Source organism: Dermacentor variabilis, chromosome 2 (genome assembly GCF_050947875.1).
Source record: "Dermacentor variabilis isolate Ectoservices chromosome 2, ASM5094787v1, whole genome shotgun sequence".
NCBI classification, from domain to species: domain Eukaryota; kingdom Metazoa; phylum Arthropoda; class Arachnida; order Ixodida; family Ixodidae; genus Dermacentor; species Dermacentor variabilis.
In genome coordinates this window covers 162,856,281-162,876,556 of record NC_134569.1, presented here as the reverse complement: position 1 = coordinate 162,876,556, position 20,276 = coordinate 162,856,281, and the positions used below count along the sequence as shown (strand labels likewise).

The 20,276-nt window shown below is 48.2% G+C and overlaps 1 protein-coding gene across 1 annotated transcript in view; it reads left to right on the top strand.

The window, feature by feature from the left end:
* LOC142572906 (uncharacterized) overlaps positions 1-14,829 on the top strand; it is a 29,647-nt gene extending 14,818 nt beyond the window's left edge. The window contains exons 2-4 of the mRNA XM_075682349.1: positions 12,437-12,487; positions 12,678-12,823; positions 14,308-14,829. Coding sequence (XP_075538464.1) covers positions 12,437-12,487; positions 12,678-12,823; positions 14,308-14,652 — 542 coding nt within the window. The 3' untranslated portion in view covers positions 14,653-14,829. The remainder of the gene's footprint in view (positions 1-12,436; positions 12,488-12,677; positions 12,824-14,307) is intronic.
* Positions 14,830-20,276: the final 5,447 nt, after the last annotated feature.

The window sequence follows — 20,276 nt, the reverse complement described above, 5'->3', positions numbered from 1 at the left end:
TGCACATTATTAACAACGCCTTAATTAACACCAAAGTTCGTTGGCACGACTCCCACAGAAGATCACAGGTGAGTGCCTTAATTACCATCACATTTAACAAAGGTCGTTGGTTCGAGTGCCTCAACTGACTATATCTTAATTAACAGTACATTAATTAACTTCGCCTTCATTAACGACAAAGGTCGTGAGTTCGATTCCTACCCAAGGTCATGGGTTCGAGTTCCTTAATTATCATTGCATTCCTTAACAAGGGTCGTGAGTTCGAGTGCCTTAAATAAGTGCATCTGAACTGTGCCTTAATTAACATGGCCTTCATTACCACAAAAGGTCCTGGGTTCAAGGGCTTTTATTAACTATATAATAACTAACTGTATTTTAATTAACATTGCCTTCATTAACATCTAAGGTCGTGGGCTCGACTCCCACCAAAGGTTGTGTGTTCCAGTCCCTTTGTGAACTCTATCTTAATAAATTGTGCCTCAATCAACACCAAAGGTCGTGGGTTCATAGCTTTAATTACCACCATAGATAGCGGGTTCGACTTCCATTAAAAGTTTAGAGTTTCTGACATCATTGATGTACATCGTGTGCTCCCGCCGACAATGCCCGATTTTCCGCCTCATGAGCCATTAATGCTATCGCATTAGACAGAATTTTTCACGACTTGACATCGTACACATTCGTATACAATGTACTTTGACATTAGCAATAACACAAAAAAGCTGTATACTCTTCTCATCAGAAATCTTAAGGTGCATTGTCATTAGACTCTGTGATGTACTTTTGAAGCCAAAAAACATCAGACGATGCATTTCTTATGAATGTCTGATGCAACATTAGGAACACATGACGTTCTCTACAGACTTATTGTTCATTTTCTTAAGGGTAGTCATCCTTATCCTGAATCAGGGACGCCCCCTGAGTCTGTTATATTGTCAGGCCCATATCGCTTACATATCTCAGGCCCATATCGCTTACAAGGTGGCCGAACACGTCATTAACACACGTATTTCGAAACACATTGAAGAACCCGGTCTCTTTGCGTACAACGTGATTGGTTTCCGGCTGGCACTCTTGACCCGGGACACCATGAAGGAGAGCAAACATCACATTATAGATGTTAAGACGAGAGATGTTAGGAAAATCTTGGAACTTATCTGGAGAAAGCCTTTGACAACCTCTCGCTCATGTGCATATCCTCAAATCAATCTATAGTTTTGGCTTGGGGCATAGATTCTGTGCACTCATCAGCTCCTTCATTAAAAGCAGAAGGGTCACAATTAAGATATGAGATCTCAATTCACAACCCGTCGTTCTTGTCTCCGAAACAAGGTTCGGTGGTCTCACCACTTTTACTAAATATTGACACGTGTACTTATCTTTATCGGGCGACCACGTTTCGCCACCCAACAAATGTTATCGCACAGCGCGGGATGCGCCTGCATGTATCCGAAGTTTCTGGAAAGTTATCGATGCTTCTATCCGCTGTCTGTTGTCGCCGAACCTTTTATTATCTGATTTCATCGCGTGACTCGAATGGTGTAGAACTTTGTGGAAGGCACGCGGGTCCGAACGATTAGTCTGGAACATTCGACGACTGCTCTATAAAAGCCGACGCGCTTGACCCGCTGATCAGATTTTCGACGATCACCGAAAGTGTTCGCCGCTATCGTTGTGCTATAAGTGTAGCCTGTTTTTGTGGGCACAGGTTCGCCCAATAAAAGTTAGTTTTGTCTTTCACAGTATTACTACTGTGTTCTTCAACGTCACCACCACGTGACAATATTGCTCTTAGGGGGCGTTACAAGAGGCTTTCGCCCTTTACCCTGACGACATCATCTGGTGTAGGTGCGGCAGCGAGGGTAGAGGAGGCACTCCAGCAGGCTGTGGATTACACCGAGGCCTTCCTAAGGGTAACCGGACTCTGACTCTTTCCAAGCAAGTCGGAAATTTTGCTTAACAGACCCAAAAGAACGGGTATGCAACATAAGGGCTATGTCCCCCTCACGGACGTCAATATAAAGCTTCGCGCCAGCTCTGGTCATCTCATCCCTATGGTAGGGGTCATCAGAGTTCTTGGCATTCTTATTGAGGCTAATCACAGATAAAATGAAAAGCATGGTTCGACATATCACTTGAGTCTCAATTTACTAAGGTTGTTCCACGCTTTTTTAATGAGCCACATAACCTACGTTGCCTTTACCTACGCCATTACCTACGTTAAGGCATAAGAAAAGAGCAGATTGGGTGAGGGAACAAACGCGAGTTAATGACATCTTAGTTGAAATCAAGAAAAAGAAATGGGCATGGGCAGGACATGTAATGAGGAGGGAAGATAACCGATGGTCATTAAGGGTTACGGACTGGATCCCAAGGGAAGGGAAGCGTAGCAGGGGGCGGCAGAAGGTTAGGTGGGCGGATGAGATTAAGAAGTTTGCAGGGACGGCATGGCCACAATTAGTACATGACCGGGGTTGTTGGAGAAGTATAGGAGAGGCCTTTGCCCTGCAGTGGGCGTAACCAGGCTGATGATGATGATGATGATGATGACCTACGTTGCTGCCATGCGCTACTGCCATAGTCATGAAAAGACTAAGCTCAAACCCGTGATCCGAAAGAGTATCAAGAGAGTGTTAGGGGTCCCTTCGCGTATTAGCACGGACCGACTCATGCAACTGGGTATTCACAACACGTTGGAAGAGATAATCGAGGCACAGCATACGGCTCAAATGGCCAGGCCTCGGCCGCGGGCAGGAGCATCCTGGGCATCCTAGGGTGTAGTACAGCTTTAGAAGAGGAACGCCAACATAATCTCACTTAGGAGCAAAGGGCTCTCATTACGGTGTGTCATTTTACCCGCAACGTTTACCGGCAGCACAATGCGGGGAGGCGGAAAGCCGTCGTTGAATTCCTGCTCAAAGCCGTTCATGCAAACCCGGAGTCCGCATGTTTCTTAGGCTCAGCGCAGTACGGTCGATCGGCCAACTTGTCGGTCGCCAGGGTTGATCACATAAGTCATTTTCTCCACTCGACTTCTATCAGGAAGGCTGATAGAAGTGGTGCCCACTAAGGTTGAGCAGGTAGCTATCGCTCTCGCTCTTCTTGACGATTCTAAGGAAAGCATTGAAACGGGCAGATATTTAAGGTTAAATGAGACCGTGTTTTGTCTGCAGAAAATATGGCCGGTACAACCAGTATGGCCATACGGTGGTTTAGCTCCTCTACGTCGTCCCTTTCGTCTTGTTCATCGTCGTCTTTGTCCCACTCGCGGCACCGTGGCATAACCGCCGGCGGCGAAAGCGCCGACCCGGCGCCTTCTAGATTGCGACCAAATGATTGGGCTTCAGGGGACCCATGTGCACGATATCAGTTCACGTGGACGACGGGGCAGCATCGGCTGGAGCTTCTTCATAAGTCACATCACTGAGCTGTCAGACGACGCGGTAAGGGGCAGATCACCGAGAGAGCAGTTTTTCCCAAAGGCCCACGTCGCCGTTAAGGAGTCCAAAGGAAGGCGAGGTCGCGGGCAGAGAACTGGACATCACGATGACGGTCGTCATAAAGAGACTTCTGTCTTGGCTGCGACTCAGAAATGCCTCAGTGGGAAATCTGGCATGCCTGCGTGGATGTAGCTATGGCGTCGCGAGCGTACTCAGACGGGGACTCGAGAGCAGTTGGAAGGACCGTGTCTAAAGGCAATGCAGGGTCATGACGAAAGAGGAGATAGAAGGGGGAGTAGAGAGCGCTGTCGTGACTTGACGAGTTGTATGCGAACGTGACAAACCGAAGCGCACCGTCCTAGTCGCGATAATCTGAGGAGACATACTTCGAGAGCATATCTGTGAGTGTTCCGTTCATGCGTTCATTGAGGCCGTTCGGTTGAGGCTGTTATGCTGTCGTGAACTTGTGTTTCCTGGCGCAAAAGTGAAGAAGTTTTTCAATCCCCCAAGATAAAAAGTAGCGGCCCCTGTCTGTGATAAGCTGGCGAAGAGCTCCGTGGTGCAAGCTGAAGTCTTGGAGCAGGAAGTCTGCGACGTCGGTAGCACAACTGGTCGTAGTGGCTTGTGTGACGGCATAGCGGGTTGAATAATCCGTTGCAATGGCAATGTAGTTATTGTCAACTCTGGAGGCGGGACAGGGCCCAGCAGGTCGAGGCCAACACGTTAAAATCGTTCGATGGGTATATCAAGTGGCTGGTGGGTTTCAGACTGAAGGAAAGCAGGCTTCTTACGACGTTGGTATGGTTCGCAAGCAGCGACACAACATCGTATCGTACCGTGCAGTCCAGGCCAGAAGAATCGTCACCTCTCATGGTCATAGGTGCTGGAAACACCCAGGTGGCCACTGTGGGGATATCATGCAGTTGCACGAGTGCAGTTGCCCAGAGATGACAAGGAACGACTATCAGCAGTTCATGTTCTTCTGTGCGCATATTCCGGCGGGTAAAGATGCCGTCCAAAACGAGGAACAAGCTAAGCGAGGGATCTGACAGGTCAGAACGGAGGCAGTTGATGAGGTCGCGCAAGGATGTATCACGTGCTTGCTCCTAGTCGATGTGGTGGAAGGAGGAGGGCGTGAAAATAATTCCAGCAGTTGCATGCCTGGAGTAAGGAGCGTCGACGGGGTGCCGAGACAGACGATCGGCATTCTGGTGTAGCCTACCCCAATTTGTACACCATTGTGTAGGTAGATTCTTGAAGACGTAGTGCCCAGCGACCTTGACGACCCGTTGGATCCTTGAGTGTAGAGAGCCAACCGAGAGCGTGATGTTCCGTGGTAACGTTGAAAGGTCGACCGTATAAGTACGGCCGCAGTTTTCTCACTGCCCATGAGTGCGAGGCACTCGCGCTCTGAAACGGAGTAATTTTTTCACCGTGTGAAAGAAAGTGACTTGCGTAAGCAATAACTTTGTCAAGGCCATGTTGACACTGGGCTAAAACCGCGTGAATTCCATAGTCACTAGCATCGGTACGGACCTCTGTTGGGCCAGATGGGTCCAAATAAGCAAGAATTGGTGTAGTGAGCACAGCGATAAGGCGTTGGAAGGCACCAGCTGGTCAGAGCCCCCTGAAAAGCGGACGCATTTCTTCAGAAGTTCAGGCAGAGGCCGAGCAATGTACGCAAAATTTCTGGCAAGTCGGCGGAAATAACAGCATAAGCCTACGAAGCTGCAGACGTTTTTAGCATACACTCTAAAAACAATGTTCCGGGCACTCTCTTTGAGGGAGTATCTGCTTGTCCCATATTTCACTCACTTTTCGAGAGTAGAACGACTCTCTTTGAGAAAGAGACTAGGTAAACTCTTCCTTACGGAGTTTCGTTACTCCATCGCAAGAGTGTGCTAGTACTCTTTCGCAGAGTGCTAATGCTCTCCCCACAGGGAGTGCTAGCACTATTCCGCAGAGTGCGAATACTCTCCCAACAGGGGTAATACTCTGCCCACAGGAGTACAACCCCAGACCGAGCGCTTCTACTCCTCCAAACCGAGTGCGTCTACAGCTGCAAGACGAGTGTTTCTACTCCTCCAAATAGAGTGCTTGTACTCCTTCAGAACAGAGTGCTAGTACTCTTCCCAGTAGTATGAAAGCACGATGTAGATCCATGGTCACGTTTGAAGAGATTCGCAATACTTAAATGTGGGAAGTATTTGATTCCTTCATAAGAAGCGTCTGCTGCGCTTATGCTTCGTGAACGGCATGTAATCTGTGGTTGCCGAGTTACTCAAATGAAACATTTTCTCTATTAAAAGGACAAAATCTTTATTGACTAGTCGTAATACAAACTGAATAATAATTTGAGAAATTTTGGTCCTCCAGTTCAATGGATATGACTGGATGTGCCTATAAGAAAGGGCAACAAAGCTTGTTATGGTAAGCTTACCGACAATTCAGTAATAACAAGAAAGTTCACTGCGGCCTGCATCTAAGCCTACGAAAAGGCATGAACTTATTTTCATTTATGAGGTGCGCAATGGAGTTCGTTTTTTACAGACGCGACTACTGCACCAGTTTGAAATGTAGCATTCTACATTCTTGAAGGCATGTAAAAGTTGCAGTTAGAGCGCCGTTATTAGACCAACTCTTTCTTTTGTGTACGACCGACGACTGGTAACATGACACAAAAGCAACGTCTTATTTTTAAACTTCATTTCTCTGCTAAAAATATTAAAGCGATGAACACATTTTGACCTGCCATGCAGTATCAAGAGTGCTAATGCTCTCCCCACAGGGAGAGCATTAGCACTCTTACAAGCCTTACGCTTGTAAGCATCAGATGAAGGGTGATTTAGCTGTTCATATGACACAAGTCTGAAACGCCAACTCATATTACCAAATGCACAGGCATGTCCAAAACAATAAGTTTATGCAAAGCACCCCTGCAATTGTAATTCCACACAGCAGCCGTTATATTCGATGCCGATGCATAACTCGCTGCTTGACAATTGACCGAGTTCGTAGACACAAGCAACCTTTCAGATTCACACCGTGCTCGTAAAACCGCAACAGGAGACATAAAATCAGACACACAATCAGACCATTTCAAAACATGAGCAAAACAGGTCAGTCTTAGAGCTAAGCACCATGAGAACGATTTAGTGCGCGACGGCGACGAGCGACGGCTTCGAGCGACAAAACGGGTTGCCGCTTGAACAGATCGCCCGGTTCTGGAAATCTAGAAATCGTCGCTCGTCTTCCAGAAGTGCTATGAGCGACTAGCCAATAGCGCGAAGCCGGAACTGGATCTGTGCACACCGCTCAACTACTACTCATTGTCGCGCGGAACGGGCAAACGATTGACTTTTATACGCGCAAGGATAAGAACCTACCGCAATACCTTCGGAAATATTTAGGCTACTTTTTACAGTAAAATACATCACCTTATATTCCTTAAGCACGCGTCACGCCAGTTTGGACGCGTGTTTGCAGCTCTCTTACCGGCAACACCGGGGAGGCGTCACTCAAGATTGTCGCTCGCACGTAGTACGATTTGTAGGCGACGAGCGAACGTGGCAGCCGTCTCCATCGCAGCGCTTGTAGCTGTCGCGCGCAAGATCGCTTATATGGGATTTATACTTAATTCAGCATAAAACATGGATTCCTAATGCGTTTTCAGTAAGTTCAAGATAATGCGCCCAACTGACCTCTTGCAGCATGCAGCTGAATGCCTGCGGCAATGTGCCTACCTAGCACTGGTGCTGCACGTAACTTCAGTGGTCGCAGATTACCCATGGGCGAGATATCATGAAGCGCGCGGCTTATTTATAACGAAAGCATGGCGCCAGCGAAATGACGCATTCTGTTATGTGACTCCTTATTTCAACAGCGTTCTGTACACAGTAGACTGCCAAACTGAATAAATTGAAACACACAAAACGCACGCTAAGCATGCTCCGCATAGGCTGGGAATCAAGGGCTGGTGAACAAACCATTTTAAGCGTCATCTCGCCTCCCGTCTTTTTCAACATACCGTGGATCTGGCAGCGTTTGCGATTTTCAAAGCTCTTACGAATGGCGGCAAGTGATAAAATCACATGCAGTTATAGCGACGACTGGCTTTTTCGTTTGACAACCGAGAGACACAACGCGCTTGACTTGCCTGTTGTTGATCGTGTCGGCTAAGCACCAGGACGACTTCCTGGCGATATCATGTCATATGAGCAGAATGTGCACCTAAGTTAGAATTCATTTACCATGGAGGATTTGTTGTTATATCCAAGGGATGACGAACGACTGTCGTGTTTTCGCGGTGACGCGAGATGGCTGACACACGGTATCTTTTGGATGGCCTTCGTTGGTGCTCGCTAAACGGATCAACTTTCTCCGGTGTTGTGCTGTTCCGCGATGTTGAGTGCGCATGCGGTGGAGCAACTCCAAGTAAAAAACTAGCGCGCTCGCTGCGCGTTGCTTTGAATTGTGGCTGGTTGTTCTCTTAGAAGCAAAACGGCGTGTTCATTGTTCAGCGTGCTTGAGTGATACATCACCAGGGTCAGCCTCCTACAGTTGAAGCGGAAGGTTACGCTACGTTTTGTTCTCTATTGGCGCAAGAGTAGAACTGGCATTCAACTCTCTCTCTCTCTCTGAAGGGCAGAGTGAAAAGCACATTTCACTCTCTCTTTGGTCACGGAGTGAACAATGCATTTCACTCCACTCCACATTTTGCGAGAGTAAAACAACTTTTTGAAGAGTACACCAGCCGCTTCTCTCCTGCGATACCCGCCCTTGTTTTTAGAGTGCAGGTCGCAAAAGGAAAATCGACAACAGCACGAACTCTTGCGGGATCGGGGCGGACGCCAGATGAGTCGACGAGATGACCGATAATAGTAATTTGGCAGCGACTAAAGTGGCACTTCGAAGAATTTAATTGTTGCCCAGTAGCGCGAAAGACGAAAGGCGTTCCAGGTGTGCCGCGAAGGTAGGCGAGAACACGATGACGTCGTCGAGGTAACAAAGGCATATCGACCACTTAAAACTTTGCAAGAGCGTGTCCATCACATGCTCGAAGGTGGCTGCAGAGTTTCACAAGCCGAATAGCATGGCTCAAAATTGATAAAAGCCATCTGGTGGGACAAATGCGGTATTCTCACGGTTCATGTAATCGGTTACGACATTCTGCCAGTAACCGGAGCGCAGGTATATCGATTAAAAATACGCCGCACCCTGTAGGCAATCCAGTTCGTCGTCTATGCGTGGCAGTGGATAGACATCCTTCTGTGTAATTTTGTTCAGATGGCGGAAATATGTGCAGAATCACATGGCGTTGTCCTTTTCTTTTACAAATACAACATGAGCAGCCCACCGGCTCCACGATGGTTCCATAATGCCCTTGGTAAGCATCTTATCGAAATCTTGTTGTATTACTCGGCGTTCGGCGTGTGACACGCGGTAGGTCGGTCTGTGAATAGGCGATGCATCGCTGGTGTGTATGCGATGCTGAACTAGGGAGGTTTGTTCCAAAGGCCGACTTACATGATCAAAAATGTCGGAATAAGATGTGAGCAGATGACGAACATCGTCGGTTTGTCTGGGGGTAAGGTCCAGAGTTATCATCTTGGTAATGTCGTGCTATGTGATGGAATGAGGATTACAGGAGGTGGAAGAGTTACAGGAAGACGGAATATGCGAGAGGGAAGAAAGGTCGTAGTTGTGCGACGTCGACAGTGTGGCGAGCGAGATTGTTTAGGAAGTACCTCAGGGCAGAAGCCAAATTTCAGGAACGGAAAGTAAGTTTTGTTAGCTAACATGCTCACTACGGTTTGACGAAACGATACGCCGTGCGAAAGTAAGGCACTGACACAGGGAGTGACGACATAGTCGCCATCCGAAACACAGGGGTTGGGCGCAGTAGTGATACAGGTCAGTAGCTGCGGGGATAGACGAACACAGTCGGCGCAACAGAACTGGATCGGTTAGGTGCCGGTAAGGTGAGTAACATCAGCGAAATCAAGTTTGACTACACCAAGCGAGTGGTCAAATATAGCTGAGCGGGTAAATAAACATCAAGGCCAAGAATCACGTCTTGCGCGCATTGGTCAAACACATGTAGCAATAAAGATGTGCTCACCGGCGACGCTGACACGAGCGGCACACATTCCCAGCGCAGCGGGAGTTCCCCCGTCAGTGACTTGTACGATGCAAGACTCGGCAGGAGTGAGCACTTTCTTGAGCCGCTTCCGGAGATCAGCGCTCATGACCTAGGTGTGTGCGCTGGTGTCGATAAGGGCAGTGACAGGCAGGGCATCAACTTCCGCGGCGATTAGGTTCTGATCTGTCGGCAAGGTATGAAGAGGATTTGCCGGTCGAGAGTCCAATGCAGCGTCACCTCCGGGAGCTGCATCCGTCAATTTTCCGGGTATGAGCGTACAGAAGGGTGAGGCGATCAAAAACGGCGAGAAAGGGGTGAGCAGGACCTATGATCGTGCGGTGACGGCGAATGGCTCGAGCATCTGAGCGACGCAAAAGGGCCGCGGTCGCGGTATGTCCGGTCATTTGGAGCATGAAATGACTGGCGCTAGTTGTCGATGTGGCGGTAGGAGAACGTGGAGCATGAAAACCAGGTCTGACGATAACGAAAATAGTGAGAAATATGCCCTACGACGCTACAATGGAATCACATGGGCTTGTCGTCTGGTGTTCGTCATTGGGCTGGATCTCGATAGCGTCTAAACGTCGATACAGGTTGACGAAGAGGTGCAGGGCTAACCGGAAGGAGTGTGATGGAGCACACAGGTTGAATTCCTGCGTTGCCCAGTTCTTCGCAGACAAGTGCGCGGATGAGGGCGATCGTCGCTTGCGTATCCTCAGAAGGGCGTGCAAAAGAAGATGGCGACGCAGCCTGGATTTCGCGCCGCACAGTTCGGAGAGCGCTATCTGTAATGACGATTGAAGAGCCGAATGAGTGTCTTTGCACGACGACGTAGCGACGGTGTTGGGAAGCCGCACGAACTGTCTAGCAATACGACGGCTCTTTGCGTCGTCGAAACATCTGGATTCATGGATAATTTCATCAACCATCGGGCAGTCTTTAAAAACGAGCAAATTAAACGCATTGTCGGCGATTCCTTTCTGAATGTGCCTCACTTTGTCTGCCTTGGGCACACTGGCATCGACTTGGCGGCAAAGAGCTAGGACGTCAAGTATGTACGCAATGTACGGCTCGGTAGCTGTCTGAGCCCGACAGGATGGGTCTTTCGCAGCTGCGCACTTGCGACCAGCGAGGTTGCCGAAGAGGTCGCGAAGTTTTTGCTTTAATACGTCCTAGCTGGTCAACTCTCCTTCGTGCGTGTCATACGAGGTGCGTGCTGGTCCCTGGAGGTAGAATACAAGATTTTCGAGCATCACTATCGGGTCCGATCAGTTCTGTGCAGCGACGCGTTCGTATATGCCAAGCCATTCTTCGATGTCGACTTTGTTGGTGCCGTTACCAGAGAAGGTGGCGGGGTCGCGCGGATGGGCCAAGGTGACTGATGGTTGCGGTGTCATGAATGCTGACGGCCCGGCTGTGCCGAGCGCTGAAGCCGTGCTTAACCCAGCGGCCTGGTCGCCTGTCAGCATGGTAGGATGGTCGAGGATAAGCCCGCTGCGGAGTTCCGTATTTTTCAATACCCCGCACCTCCACCAAAAATGAAACTGGCAGAGATATAGGGTTTAATGGGACCGTCTTTACTCTGCAGAAAGTATGGCCGGTGCAACCAGTATGGCCGAACGTTAGGTTAGCTCCACTACATCATCTCTTTTGTCTTCTTGGTGACCATCGTCTTTGTCCCTCACGTGGCACTGTGACAATCTCTTCTACAGACTCACTAGCAGTAGTCAGGGCCTTTGATTCCGGATCGGTATCAGCTAAAGTAACTCGCATTTTAGGTCATAGGGATATTTCTCCTCACACAATGATCTTGTTTCCCGCTCACGTCAAATCATATCTGGTCTCCATGGCCAACCTGAACGAGATCGCCCACGCCTGAGTGCCCCAGCTAACTCACCGCCATGGGCAGCCTGGAGGATCTTCGGCATAAGATCGAGCGGTCCTTAGAGACGTTCTCCTCACTTTTAATGAGATCCTCAAACATTATCAGTAGGGCACGAGGGTCTTCCACCTTCCTCATGAGAATCTCTCTAGATCACAGGCATCGAGCCTGCGCAGGTTTCATAACACGTCATACGGTAGTCTTTCTTGATACAGCCTGTTCATCGAAGGCCTTGATCCAACATGCCCAGATTATGGCTCCGCTTCTACGTTAGATTACACGTTTTGGAAGTGTCCCTGATTACAGTGTCATCAACGCACCAGCGAAGAGGAATGGAGCTCCATGCTCAGGAACTCAGACCTTCTACATCAACTCAGGGCCGTCCAGAGAGCACGCGACGCAGCGGTCATGATGTCACATTCTAGGCGATGACGCAAAAGAGTGTTTTTGCAGCAAGATTAGAAAACGGAAGCAACTCTGGCAGATCAGCTGGTCAAGGAGAATTTGCACAGCCAAGAAACTAGGGTTTGCGTAGGTGTGTTTCGAAATGCGTTTTATCGGATGAAAATAGAGTACATAAATATTTTGTGATATAAAGCACACATGCTCTTTTTCTCTCGGGTGATGGTCTGGGACCTATAAATCGATCACCGGAAATTCTCTTTGGTGCCAGTTCTAGCTTGTTTTCTCGAGACATCAGAGAAGTGTCAAATGCAAAAAATTATTTAAGCGAACAACTCTACAAGTGATATCTAGTAACGTTCACTGTCAACAAGTCCTCATTCATTAGGAAGCATTTAAAGGAACGCGGCAGCGTTTAATTTTAGGTAAAGATTACCAGTGTTTTACGCGTAGGTATTGCTGCGGTTCTAGGGGAAGCTGGAAATGTTTGGTATATTTTAATGCAGTGGATAAAGCTAGGTTACTGCTCTCGAAATTTGGGCATGTTAATTTTTTTCTGTTCTCGTCTAGGCGAAATACATCTTCGATCTACTTGGTGTGCAATTCTTCTTCTCGTCATTGGTGAGTCAGAATTTCGAGCTATAGTACCATAAAACACTGCGCTATAAACGCCTTGCTTTCAACGATGATAAATACAACGCAATCTTTAAAAACAAATGCTAGGCTAACGAAAAGTGCGGATGTGTTCAAATATCGTCGAAATCATCAGTAATGGTTAAACCGATAAATTGTCTCCTCTGTACTGACGCAGGTGTTCACGGGCACACCACTGTTACCAACGTCACTGAGGCGAGTTACGACACGGGTGAAGAAGCGCAGAAAATTGGTCAAGTTATGAAGGAGTTCAGTAGAAGAATGATGGTCGTCCTTCGAAACCAGTCAAACGTTGACGATGAGGTGAGTGAGGTCGCCCATAATACAAGCATCATTAAGTAGCGGCCAATTTGTGATTTTAGCATGGGGATTCGGCTGCGGCTATGTGGCATAAGATCTTGCGAACATTTCCACCGTAGCTAGTATTAGTACGCCATTGTTTGGTTGTTTAGGGGGTTACTCGCTGTTCATGTGTTCGAAGACATCTACCTAGACAGTCGTACACGACCAAATCACCTAACAAGCGTAGCCTATGTGTTATAGTAGCATAAGCTTTTCTTATTCACTCGCCCATTACTGCGGCTAAGAAGGTTGTTAACTGCAATAAAAACAGACAAAATATCAGAACAGAATAAGACGGCGCTTTTTGTTACCCCCTACACAAACCTAGGAATCGCAGCAAGTGGGGCAAATATACGTCAAAATATGGAGTCACTTTGAAGTGTTTGAATATATTATTTGGCTGCTTCTTATAGCGATCGTGAGCCACTGGTTCCTTGGACTTGTACACAGGAAGAGGTTTCCTTCCAAAAAGCGGCTGGTGAACGGCTGGCAGCAGTTGTAATCTAAGTCGAAGGAATGCTAGCGCTCGTCAGTGAAAAGGAACTTTTGCATAGAAGCTTTGTGAATGGAGGACCACATTTTGGTCACCTTCTAGGCGTATGCGATGGTATCGACAATGTCTTTGCTTGCATCAGCCTAAATGATTTAGCGTTCTATCCGAAGTTGGAGTAACGCTAATGTTAAGGATTGTTCGAGCTGCAATCAAAGAATCGTTCCATCTACAGTCCATATGAACAACGTACAGCCCTATGAGCATTGATGGCGAGAAATAAAGGTACGGCAATGATAATAAGCACGATGACGACCACAATACTGACGATGCGATTGCTCACTGGTTGCCCTCCTGGATGTATAAATGGTAGCGTAAGCCACGAAGAGCATGCTTTAAAATTAGTGCGCACAAAACATCATAAGCTACTTCAAGTACGACCATTACTTTAGAACAATTTAGCACCAATAATAGAATTTGATTGGCCAGAAATAGATAACGCTCTTACAGAAAAACAGATGGTCGTAGTAACGAATCGCTAAAAATGGTGTCTTCATTTTCACGCCTGATGCTCGAGAAAGGCTGATTTCCCACTGAGCCAATCATGCCCACTGCGTAATCATGAACGCGACAAGAGCCTTTGGCTAAAGTAATCAACACGGTACAAAACTGATCACTTAAGACGTTCATTATTTACGGAGGCTTGTTTCCTGCCAATGCTGATAAGTACTTACGTTACTAAAAATGATGCGATATACACTGCTTGGCAGTTCGAAGTAGGATATTGTGAGAATGCAGAGCTGTGGGCAGACAGCTAGGATTACTTTTTTACAGTGACTTACTTAGATGGTTTTATAGGAAATAAATGTAGTGGCAATTGTGACTTGGGTTTCAATTTATAATTGCTCGCTTTATTTCGCGTGCAGCTCCTCAACTTCATTAACCGTGTTTACAGGAGCTCTGTGTCAAGTATAAGGACATCATTTCCGAGGCCCTCGACGCTGTGAAAGACCTCGATCCCTTCGAACCTGGAAAGATGCAGCAGGCACGCGACGCCATAGAAGCCATCCTTCTAAGAAATCAAAACAGGACTGCCTTCGAGGACATGAACCTTTTCGGTGCTTTCATGAAGGTTGTCGGAGATGACATCACTGACATCGGCCAGGGGTTTATCCACCGAGGCATCCAACTGTGCGGAAACATTGTAATTGAAGATGGGCTGACAGACTTTGAGAACAACAACTTTAGGCACTGCGCCGACGTCTTCAAATTGAGCTCAATGCAAAACTGGAAAGAATAAAGTGCATCTTAACGGGTCAAATCCAATAGAGTACTACAAGGATGTTCCGCCACTGAGCGAAAAAACATCCCTCTGAGTCTTCTAGGTCCTTTCCGACTATTGTCCTTCTAGGTACTTTCCGAGGCATATGTTCCGCTGATGAGAGAAAAAAAAATAAAATTCTGCCTTTTAAGTCCTTGTTGGCTATTTGTTTTGGTCAAGTATGCAAGAGTCAAACATATAGCAAAACTAGTCAAACTTTCGCTGGTGTCTGAGCGGTGGAAGCAGTGTCAATAGCCATAACAGCGGAACCGATGTGATGCCCGCTGCGAAGATTCAGGGCCGGCTTGTGGCGAGGTTAGCCCGCACGTCCACCAAACTGTTACGGAGAGAAAATGTATGTATTTACCATATATACAGTTACAATGGTGTAGCTCAGCTACGAGGGTAACACCATCAACCGATCTTCGAGACACTTCAATCTCCTATTCTCCTATCACTAACAATAACTAGCACTGGCGTGGCGTTCTTTGGAAATACCTAGCGTTTGCGCCAATAAAAACCACACAATAATTTATTCCTCTTCACTTGCCAACGGCATTTCGTTCAAAGCGGCACAAACACGTACGTCACAGCCGGCGGCGGCAAAAGCATCGTCTTGACCCTTTTTAGGGCGTCGAATCGGCATGCGAAATATAGGGCTTGAGTCGCGAAACGTGCGCGATATCAGTTCTTGGTGGGGTAGAAGACGTCGAAGTCACAGGTGATATCTCATATCTGAGGCTGGCGACTTGGCGAAAAACACGGTGCGGCGCGACGTATCGCGGCAGCAGTTTTTCGCAGAGGCTGGCGCGACGGGAGGGTAACCAAAGATGGACAAGTGACCCAGGGCTGAAATGATTATCCCGACGACGACTGTCGTAACGATGCTTTTGGATAGTCTGAGACGCCCAAAGACGATCATGGGCAATGTGACCTGCTGTGCCCGCGCGAGCAATGGCGTCGCGAGCGTAGAACGTGATAGTGTTGGCATCGGACAGGAGCAGCGAGTCAAGAGGCAGGAGTGGGCCACGGCGCATATTAGATAGAACGGAGAATAACCAGTACTAGCGTGCCCCGACGATTTGTATGCAAACGTCACGAAGGATAAGGAGTAGTCCCAACCCCGATGATGATCGGACACGTACATGGAGGGCATGTCCATGAGTGTACGGTTGAGACGCTTGGTAAGTCCGTTTGTCTGTGGGTGGTAAGCCGTTGTGAACTTGCGGGACGTTGAGCAAGAGCGAAGAACGTCGTCGACAACCTTAGAAAGAAAACAGTAGCCTCTATCAGTGAGGAGCTGACGTGGGGCACCATGATGTAGGATCACTTGATGGAGGAGAAAATCAGTCGCATCAGTTGCACAACTCGTAGGGAGGGCTCCCGTTATGGCATAACGCGTGGTACTGCGCATAACGGCCACCTACTTGTTGCCCGAGGATGAAGTTGGAAATGGGCCAAAGAGGTCCAGGCCGACGCGGAAAAATGCCTCACTGACGATATCTATAGGTTGCAAGTGCCCAACCGGAGACAATGAAGGCTTCTTGCGGCATTGGCAAAGCTCCCAGGCAGCGACGTAGCTGCGAACCGAGCGATATAGCCCAGGGCAGAAAAATCGCCTGAGCACACGGTTGTACATACGGAAGACGCCCAAATGACCAGTGGTGGGCACATCGCGTAGCTGCGAGAGCATTGTCGAACGCAGAAGCTGGGGAACGAAGAGAAGCAGTTCAGCACCATGTGGATGCATATTGCGTCGGTATAAAGTCCCGTGCTGGAGAAGAAACATATGGACGGAAACGTCCTGTTGCTCCGAGGTAAGGCGTTCGATGATGGATCGCGAATAATGGTCACAACGCTGCTCGTCGGCGAAGGGGGAGAAGTCGGAGATCGACAAAACGTAGGTATCTGCATCGGTTTCGGTGCCATGGGATGGGCCGTCAGGATAGCGGGAGAGGCAGTCAGCGTCCTTATGTAGCCATCCAGATTTGTGGGAAATGAAAAAGGTGTACTCTTGGAGGCGTAAATCCCAGCGGCCAAGACGGCCTGTCGGGTCTCTTAGTGAGGACTGCCAACATAAGGGATGATGATCTGTCACGACGGTGAAATGTCCACCGAGCAGGTAAGGGCAGAACTTAGCAATGGACCAAAGAAGGGCCAAGCATTCACGTTCTGTTATGGAGTTGCGTTCTGGTGCTGAAAGAAGACGGCTAGCGTACGCGATCACGCGATTGGTGTTCCGCTGTCGTTGGGACAAGATAACGCGAATGCCATGGCCTCTTGCATCAGTGCGAACTTCGGTCTAGGCATGCGGACCAAAATGACCCAACACGGGTGAATAGATAAGGCGATTGATAAGCTTGGAAAATGCTGCAGTTTGGTTGGGCCACCAACAAAAAGTGGCGTCCTTTTTGAGGAGGACGAGCGATTTAGGCAAAGCTCTGCATAAATCGACGAAAATAGGAATTCAGCCCTAGGAAACTTCGGACATCGGTAGAAGTAAGCGAAAGTGGAAACTCAACAACGGCATGAAATTTATCAGGACCAGGCTGGGCGCCAGCAGCGTCAACCAAGTGACCAAGTACTCGTATTTGGCGGTGGCCGAAATGGCATTTTGTAGCATTGAGTTGTAAGCCAGCTTGTAGAAAAACAGCAAGAATAGCCGAGAGTGGGAGGAGGTGGCTCTCAAACGTCGGTGAAAAAACAGTGACATCATCAAGGTAGGTGAGGCATGTGGTCCTTTTGAATCCGCGCAGAAGAGAGTCAATCATGCGCTCGAAGGTAGCAGGGGCATTGCACAGTCCGAAACGCATCACTTTAAATTGGTAGAGACCATCTGGGGTGACGAAGGCGGTATTTTCGCGATCTCGTTCATCCACTGCGATTTGCCAGTAGCCAGAGCGCAAATCAATTGACGAAAAATAACTGGCACCGTGTAAGCAGTCCAGCGCGTCATCAATAAATGGAAGCGGATACAGTTCATTTTGGTAATGTTATTAAGGCGACAGCAATCGATACAAAGTGTCCAGCTGTTATCCTTCCTTTTAATCAGAACCACAGGTGACGCCGACGGACTGCAGGCAGGCTCGATAATATCTTTGGAGAGCATTTGTCCACCACCGTTTGGATGATCTGGCGTTCAGCCGCAGACACGCGGTACGCCCTTCGGTGTATAGGAGGATCGTCACTAGTGTGGATTGGATGGGTGACGGCACGGGTTAGATCTAGTGGGCGATTGCGAAAATCAAAGATGCCTTCATAGGACAACAGAATGCGGCGAAGGGCGTCAGCGTAATCAGGTCGTAGAATAGTAGCGATCATTAGCGTAAACTTGTCGTTGCGTGAACCAGGAGGGGTAGAAGCTGCAGCAGGCTCAACTCGTGGTTCAGGCGAAAGAGCAGCTATTCCACAGTCTTCCAAAGGGTACAGCACAGCGAGAGATACACACATAGGAAGCAATTGCATACACGAACCTAAGTTCAGAAGAGGAAGCCACGCTCGATTGCTGGCAAGAGTTACAATTGAGCTTGGCAGTGCTATTTGACGTGCCAGGATGGCGTCGCAAAGTGGGGACACCACGTAAAGACCATCTCAAAGGGGCAGAGAAGGCGACATGAGGACGTAACTCGCAGCAGCAGGTTGTAGTCGAACAAGTTCAGTAGAACGAAGTCGGGACTTGTGGTTGTCGGTTGGGTCGGCAAAGTAATGGGCAGTTGAAGGGGAAGGGTGGCAGTTACACAGTCAATAAGTGCTAAATGGGTAGTCAGAAAGTCTGTTCCAATAATCAATCACTTAGTGTGAACACTCGGCCAGTACAGTGAACAGGACTAACACTGGACGGCCGGCAGAGGTAACATGGGCGGCACACATTCCCATCACGGCTGTTGTACTGTCATTAGCTACTCGCATGGTAGGTTACTGGGCAGGTGTGAGGACTTTACGCGGATGGCTATGAAGATCTGATCGCATAACCAACACCTAAGCACCAGTATCGCTCAGGGCTTGAACGGGTACATCATCAACAAAAATTTGAACAAGGTTCGGTCAAGCAGCAGGGGTCAGCGGATGTTTTGCAGTCCGAGTCATCAATGCAGACTCACCTCCGCGGGCTGCATTGTTTAGTTTCCCAAGAAGCTGCGCGCGTAGGATGGGTACGAGGGACGTCGAGGTGTAGGCGAAAGGCATTGACGACGTTGCGGCGAGGGCGAGCGGCCAGTAGTGTAGCGTTTTTCCAAGATTCCGGTACGCTCGAAGTCATCTGTCGCCCCTCTCTAAAACGTACCATGCCAGCCTTCCCTCTCGGAGAAACATAATCCTAATCCATAAGAAAGGGGACTCCAAAGACTTGAAAAATTATAGACTGATCAGCTTACTGTCCGTTGCCTACAAAGTATTTACTAAGGTAATTGCAAATAGAATCAGGAACACCTTAGACTTCCGTCAACTAAAAGACCAGGCAGGATTCTGTAAAGGCTACTCAACAATAGACCATATTCACACTATCAATCAGGTGATAGAAAAATGTGCGGAATATAACCAACCTTTATATATAGCTTTCATCGATTACGAGAAAGCGTTTGATTCACTCGAAACCTCCGCAGTCATGGAGCCATTGCGGAATCAGGGTGTAAACGAGCCGTATGTAAAAATACTGAAAGCTATAGCGGCTCCACAGCCACCGTAGTCCTCCATGAAGAAAGCAACAAAATCCCAATAAAGAAAGGCGTCAGGCAGGGAGATGCGATCTCTCCAATGCCATTCACAGCGTGTTTACAGGAGGTATTCAGAGACTTGGGTCGGAAAGAATTGGGGATAAGAGTTAATGGAGAATACCTTAGGAACTTGCGATTCGATGATGATACTGCCTTGCTTAGTAACCCAGAGGATCAGTTGCAATGCATGCTCACTGACCTGTATAATAAGAAATCAGAAGAATAAGAATGAGCTGGGGTGCGTTTGGCAAGCATTCTCAGATCATGAACAGCAGGCTGCCATTATCCTTCAAGAGAAAAGTTTATAACAGCTATGTCTTACCAGTACTCACGTACGGGGCAGAAACCTGGAGGCTTACGAAAAGGGTTCTACACAAATTGAGGACGACGCAACGAGCTACGGAAAGAAGAATGATGGGTGTAACGTTAAGGGATAAGAAAAGAGCAGATTGGGTGAGAGCACAAACGCGAATTAACGATATCTTAGTTGAAATAAAAAAAAGAAATGGGCATGGGCAGGATACGTAATGAGGAGGGAAGATAACCGATGGTCATTAAGAGTTATGGAATGGATTCCAAGGGAAGGGAAGCGTAGCAGAGGGCGGCAGAAAGTTAGGTGGGCGGACGAGATTAAGAAGTTTGCAGGGACAACATGGCCACAATTAGTACATGACCGGGGTAGTTGGAGAAGTATGGGAGAGGCCTTTGCCCAGCAGTCGGCGTAACCAGGCTGATGATGATGATGATGACAGGTGCCGAGGATCTCGGTCGAAGCGGCAGTCAGTATATGGTCGAGGCGAGGAGTACCAGTGGATACTACAGCAGTGGCGGGAGATGCGAGCGACCCGGGAGTACGCAAAGCAAATTAGCCTGTCATCTGGTGTTCGCCAC